Genomic DNA, 7,282 nt, shown 5'->3' with positions numbered 1-7,282 from the left:
TATATATATTATTCGGTATCACAATGATATACAAAATATCATTTTTTTCTTTTCTCGTCATTAATAGTTTCAATCAATTTTTCTTCGTTCTTTCTGTCTCTCTCTCTCTCTCTCTCTCTCTCTCTCTCTCTCTCTCTTTCTCTCTCTCTCTCTCTCTCTTTATCTTTCTCTTACACAAAAAAACCCACATACAGAACATGTCCACTTTGTCTTATTTCGTACGAAACTTTTTTCGCTTTTCCATTTTTCAGGATAAAAAAGAAAGAAAATATTACGTGAATAAATTTCACAGTAACACGCGAACCAAGTCCCCCCTTTCCACCCTCTTCTTCCCCCTACCCCGAAACTCCCACTGTGTGCACCGAAGAAGAAAAAAATTTGTCTATGTAAACTCTTATTATTATTAAATATAAATGAAAATATAACGAAAAAATACTTAAAGAAAAGAGTGATGTATCTCCAACGATGATAATGATTTTAATTGTGAACAATTTATAGTGAAGTCTATTATGGTGTTTGATAATATTATTGATTGAAGTGTCCAATAATTGAATACAACGTTGATTGTGAAATGTATAATCGATATTGGTTGGCAGTCACGTGATCAACAAAGTGCCCAAAAATATTCCTTAATACTTATGGGTATCCACCTTAAATATAAAAATATATATATCTTAGTGTACGTTTATTAGAATTTAAAAACAAATATATATATATATACACACACATACACATACACATATATATTTAATACACATACCTCTATATGCACATATAAAAATATTAATTTGTTTCTCTCTTACTTTCTCTTTCAAAAAAGAAAAAAAAAAAAGAAAAAAGAAAAAAAAAGAACCAATTAATATTTCAAATAATAAAACAAATGTGCATAATAATAAGCGTACAATAATAAGAAGAAATACATTTTGTAACAATAACCAACATTGCAATTGCACTTTGAGAAAATAGGAAGAAAGAAAGAAAGAAAAAAAAAAAAAGAAAGAAAAGAAAAAAGAAATAACAAAATGCAAGAAGAGAAAATGCAAATAATTACTATGCTTGCCTGCTACTAGATCACTTTCGCTCACTTTCTATATCTTTCTATCTCACAATTTCACACTCTTACAATTCCTACATAATTTATTCAACAATTCATCCTAAGATTCACCACCCCCTTTTTCTCCCACCTCTCAAAAGGAAACAAAAATTTATTGAAGATATCATTTTTGAAACGCGAAACAAATAATACGACAAAATTGTTCGATTAATGTGTTCGAAAAAAGAAATAATAATAAAACAGGAATCTATCTGTCTCTCTCTCTCTCTTTCTCTCTCATTCTCTTTCTTACACACTCTTTCTCTCTCTTTTCCTCGCTTCGCAGTTATTATTATTTCCTAAAAGAAACAAAAAACGGCAATTAACGACGCAGCGTTGTAGGGGTGGGTGGGGGGAAAATGAAACTAAAGTAAAAAAGAAAAAAGTAAATAAAAGGGGAACGGGAAGGAGAGAGAGGGATGGATGGGGTTTAGTAAATATTCTAATCGAAAAAAAGAAGGGGGAATGATAATTGTTATATAAAGATGAAAACTAAATACACTATAAAAAAAAAAAAAAAAATAAAAATAAGAAAAAGAAAAAAGGAAAAAGTTTTTAAATATTACTAACGTCGGATCATTGTCCGTTTGTTTTTTTGCAGGTGTGTTAGCGAGTATGTTACTTTCAACGGATGTTCAACAACATTATCAAGAAAGGAATAACGTTTCATGGTCACGTAGTGGTGGTGGTGGTGGTATTGGTTATGCGGGTGTATCCTATAGAGCGATGAGATCACAAAGAAAAAAGGATACTACGACTTCTACGAAAAACAACGGACCCGAAAACAAATACGTGTGCAACAGGTGCGGCAAAACCTATAAAGCATTGACATCGTTGAGTCGTCATAGAAGATTAGAATGCGGTGTTGTACCTTGCGAGGTTTGTCCTATTTGCGATAGAAGATTCAAACATAGATTCGTGTTAAATTCCCACATAGTTGGATGTCAAAGAAGATTAAATCATATTATACAAAAGAGAAGCGAGTCACCGTATTTGCCCGAAGATCGGGACAATTCTTAATTAATTATTGTACACGCGCGTCTCTATATATAGATATCATTATTATTATTATTATTATTTTATATATTTTTAAACGAGATTCATTTCCCTTTATACCATCTCCTTACTCTTCTTATTCTTCTTCTTCTACTTCTACTTCTTCTTTTTTTTCCTTTTTTATTATTATTATTAATATTACTATTCATCGTTAAGATTAATTTTTTGTTCTTATAACTTTGTGGTCAAACACACAAGAATTTAATTCGTAAATATATAAAAATTAATTTGTACGACGAACAAAATGGTGAATAGATAGGATTTTGTTGCGCAGATACTATAAGAATATTGATGGAAAAAATTTAATATTTGCGGTAATGAGCTTTCGAATTCCTAACGCTAGTTAATAATAATAATAATAATAATAATAATAATAATAATAATAATAATAATAATAATAATAACGATTAATATTTGATTTCTTTTGTTTTTTATTTGTTCACAATCGTGTGCATCATTTGTATATTTCACGCGCATTAATACTGAAACGATAGTATTTTTATTTTCAGTTCTAATATTTTCTTACTCTCCCCCATTTTTTAATCTCCTAAATCCCCCCCCCCTTTCTTCCACATCACTCCTTACCGCCCCCTCCCCTATCCAAATGTATGTAAATAAAACAAATAATCGTACGACTTCGAAATATTTTATAATTAATGTAACTCTAACGAGAGATCACATCGATAGTAAAAAATATTTGTAGTCGGTTGTGTTAATGTTAAACAAATTGACGATTTCACATTTCGATTTTTATTACTATTATTATTAATATTACTATTACTATTACTATTACTATTATTATAACAATTTTTCTTTTTATCCTGCGTATATTTGTTTTTTGTTTTACAAACAAATTGCTGTGGGATAATTAAAAAGAAAGATCCAGCGTCGTTTTAAGATTTTAAAAAAAAGTAAATTAATCCGAGCGAATAATGAACAATTCGTTTTTATTTTTGACCAAGTGCAACTAGCAAGTTTTGTATCTATAAAAAAACAAAAAAAAAAACAAAAAAAAGAACGACCACTTCGACCAATCGCTCGAAGTAGAAAAGAAAACTATGATAAAAAAACCCTCTGAATAGAAAGTTTTTTTTTTTACAGAATTTTTAAAACACTACGATATGGACGCATATATGCGTTCGAGGAAATTAATCAAATAAAAAGAAACCTACATCGAATTTGTCTCGATCTTATTTTTTAACTGCGATTAATTATGTTTGTAAACAAAAAGTATACGCGTTCGAAAAAGAAAAGAAATTAATGCGATATAAGTGAAATATAAAAATATAAACAATATAACGAGAAAAAAAAACAACAACATAAGGAAGAAAATTTTGTATGAATGCAATTGATTCACATGTTTTTAATTATTATTTTGTCCAACCTATTTCTTTCTCTCTCTTTTTCTCTCCCGATCAGCGAACACACACTGTCATGCTTTGTATACTCATAACGTTTTATGTATACTAATGTGAATAAATGGATCTTAATGTAAATACGATAAAATCCTCACTCCCAACCCCTACCCTCATTGTTTCGTCTATCGTCTTCCCTGCTTTATAATTTCAATAAAAATTGTCTCTTGTATTTTTTTGTATCTCTTTTCCTATGTATCTATCTATCTCTCTTTATCTATTTCTCTTTCTATTTCTCTTTTTATTCTTTTTCTTGTAATGTTATATCATAAATTGAATTGAATTGTTTTGTTCTTGAATTGTGGGGTGCATTATATATATATGTATATATTATGTAGAAATTAATTTGGTATCTTTTTAAAACGAATATAATATTTATTTATGGCACCGAATTAATTTCTACACGTATTTATTATATATATATATTATTTTTTTTATTTATTTATTTATAATAAACAAACACACACAACAAGAAAACAAACAAACAGGCCGAGGAGCCAACAGGTAAAACAATTTATTACCCCGAAAAATAATTAATTAAATATATATATTTATAATTGTGTCACATAATATAATAAATATTTGTCTCTTTCTTTTTTTTCTCTTATTTTGTATCTAGTTAAGTATCTTTTTAAACGACAAAATAGAATCGTCGGATTTTTGTGATTTATCGTAGAACAAAAAAAAAAAAAAAAAAAAAAAAAAAAAAAAACACGTAAATAAAAATGATTGTGAAATAAAAATAATTGACTAACATTGTTTCAATATTTTAGAATACATGCCGGCCATCAAAATGGATCCATTGTACGAGGAAGAATTCAAATTGGATATCAACAATTTGTCAACTTCGTCAATCAATTTATCTACGGTCAATCAACAACGCTATGAAAATACGCAATTGGATGTTCAACACTTTTTGTGCGGGGAATGCGGAAAGGGATACAAATGGATGGGCAATTTAATGAGACATCAAACATACGAATGCGAAAGAAGACCCAAGTATCGTTGCAAAATATGTTCGAAAAATTTTTATAGACATTACGTACTCAAAAATCATATCAAGACCAAACACAATTCCTTTTGAGGTAACTTAATGCAACTCCGAATAGAAAAAATTGAAACACGCGCACACCCACACGTGTTATTAAAAATTACTGTCTACGCGATCGAAACCGCGAACGTATTTCATTCGATTTTAGGCTAGTTCCAGTATGTTTTCATTTTTTTTTGGTTTTGTTACAGGGGTAGGGGGAAAATTATTATACGCTTTTTATATCGTAAAGGGTTATTATATTATACTTATTATATTATATTCTCGTTGTAATTATTTTTTTTAGATTATATTTAAATTAATTTCTTTCAAACGTCTTGCAAATGAACATTGCTTTGAACATACTCGTTTCAATATATCTACTTATTGCTATAACCAAATAATCAATGTTATAATCTTATCGTCTGATTTGCATTAACAATCTTAATATTAGAATTAAGTCGAGTTAGTACATTTTTCTTCAAATTTTCACTTCTTCGATTTATTTGGACGCATCTATACCGCTCATAATTTTGATATTCTTACATTAAGCGCATATATGCGTCCATCAATCGTATATTTAATAGAACAATATCGATACTATACTCTTCTTTCTTTCATTCGATTCTATTTATTTTTATTTTTCTTTCTCATTGTTAAAAAAAAAAAACGAAATAAAGAAACAAAAACAAAAAAAAATAAATCACGACCAAGGAGGTGTAATATCGCAATCAATTAATATTGATTTACATTTGTATGATTTGTTTACTAGACAATAAAATAAAAATTACAATACTATAATTGTTTATTAAATTGTATTAATATTTTCAATTATAACGAAATAAAGTTGTATTACATTTGTGAAATGCGTAGGTGTTCGATAGATTTGATTTTTAACCAGGCCAATCTCATTAAATCATAATAATCGATCCAAATATTTTCATTATAATCATTCATGTTTTTTAACAATCTGTATCCTGGATAATTAATATTGGACGTACGTTCTATCAATAATAATAATAATGATAATAATAATAATAATAATGATAATAATAATAATAATAATAATAATAATAATAATAATAATAATAATAATAATAATAATAATCCCAATTAAAACGTAGATGAAATTCTTTTTGAAAGATAATCGTCTTGTCGTTATCTGTAAAAAAGATGAATCGACAAATTTGTTCAACTAATCTTTTCCAATAGTTTGGAAAAATTATATGAGGGGGAAGGGGGGAAAGGGGAAATAAAAATAGTAACCAAAAACACTTCAATCCCCATCCTTCACCATCACCACCACCCACGCGTGTACGATTGAAATTAAAATGAAAGAAAAAAAAAAAAAAGCAATTGTTTTTGCGGACAATATTTGACATATATTTCCAAAATTAATTAAAGAAGAAGAAAAAAATTAAAAAAATCTATTATCGAATTAGGAAAATAATTGCATGGTTCGTTAGTTAAGAATGTTAATTTTATATATGTGAAGAAAACAAAATAAATAAATAAAAAAAAATAAAAGAAGGGGAAAATTGTGTGGAAAGTTTTTTTTTTTTCAGATCGAATCGATTAAAATTTCATTAGTATGATTAACAATTTTCTTCATGATTCGCAGGTATTGAACATCATAATCAAATGGGTATGGCTGGATGGATAATCAAACAAGAGGAGGATTATGGTATACCCCATAGCTTTCTTCAAATGGTTCAAATGGTTCAAACTATTGATTACAATGATACAACGCATAAAAAGGATCTACGTAAGAAAACTACAAAGAACAATACGTATGTTATTTGCGAACAATGTAGTAAAAGTTTTTCAAGATTGGACAGTCTTAGAAGACATGAGAAACATTATTGCAAGGCTAATGGTGATAAGGTCATTTGCAACTATTGCAACACTAAATTCGTTAATTCTCTTTTGTTAACAGCACACGTTCAAGCGATTCATGCCGATGAATTATTATAATTTGATATCCAATGTGTGTGTGATCCACGGATCATTTGATTTTTTTGCTTTTTCTTTTTTTTATAAACAATACAAAAATAAAAGAAAAGAAATAAAGTACATCTAATAAATCTCGAAATAATCTTTATCTTATAACAGTATCTCATTAATATTATCTTTTATATGTTTTATCGTGTAGAAATTCATTCGGTGACATGAATAGATATTAAAAATTTAGTTTTTTTTTTAATAAAAGGCACCAATTTAATTTCTGCGCCCCTATATATTATAATTATTATTATTACCCTTCTCTTTTTTATTATATTTTTATATATTTCACACATACTAATTAAAAATAATGATAATCTTTAAGCGTATGACTTGATTCAACTTCGTTCGTTCTTCCTTTGTGTAAAATTCCTAAGGTGGTTTTTTTTACACAAAAAAAAAAAAATACTTTCATAATTAAAAATTATTCGCGATGTAGTTGAATCATACAAAACCCGTACCAAATATAAATAATATAACATTGTATTTGATTTATATTCGTCTGATTCTGAATTAAAATGAAAGAATTTACATGATCAAATTATTAATACATTTATGTAAATTGAATTATTTTATTTTTTTTTTTTTTTTCTTTAAATTCACAAGATCGCTTGAAATTGTATATATAACTGTTATATTGTTTAAAAAATAAAAAAAATCCACTTATACTTATTATTAGAGAAACGA

The 7,282-nt window shown here is 27.4% G+C and overlaps 2 protein-coding genes across 5 annotated transcripts in view; both read left to right on the top strand.

Annotated features, from left to right (window-relative positions):
* The window catches only part of LOC106788733 (zinc finger protein 567-like), a 5,712-nt gene extending 3,212 nt beyond the window's left edge, over positions 1-2,500 (top strand). Inside the window, exon 4 of the mRNA XM_014752271.1 lies at positions 1,695-2,500. Coding sequence (XP_014607757.1) covers positions 1,695-2,113 — 419 coding nt within the window. The 3' untranslated portion in view covers positions 2,114-2,500. The remainder of the gene's footprint in view (positions 1-1,694) is intronic.
* The window catches only part of LOC106788730 (longitudinals lacking protein, isoforms A/B/D/L-like), a 267,171-nt gene that overhangs the window by 251,788 nt on the left and 8,101 nt on the right, over positions 1-7,282 (top strand). The window contains exon 7 of one of the 4 annotated variants that reach the window (XM_014752257.1): positions 6,216-6,583. The exons of the other annotated variants lie outside the window; for them this stretch is intronic. Within the exon in view, the coding sequence (XP_014607743.1) occupies positions 6,216-6,568 (353 nt within the window). The 3' untranslated portion in view covers positions 6,569-6,583. Of the gene's footprint in view, positions 1-6,215; positions 6,584-7,282 lie in introns of those variants that run through there. 4 annotated transcript variants of the gene reach the window in all.

The sequence above is a fragment of the Polistes canadensis genome, unplaced genomic scaffold (assembly GCF_001313835.1).
Source record: "Polistes canadensis isolate GaletaPanama2010 unplaced genomic scaffold, ASM131383v1 scaffold_152, whole genome shotgun sequence".
Classification (NCBI taxonomy): Eukaryota; Metazoa; Arthropoda; class Insecta; order Hymenoptera; family Vespidae; genus Polistes; species Polistes canadensis.
Note: the sequence above shows the minus strand (reverse complement) of the source record. Positions and strands in the feature narration are given on the sequence as shown.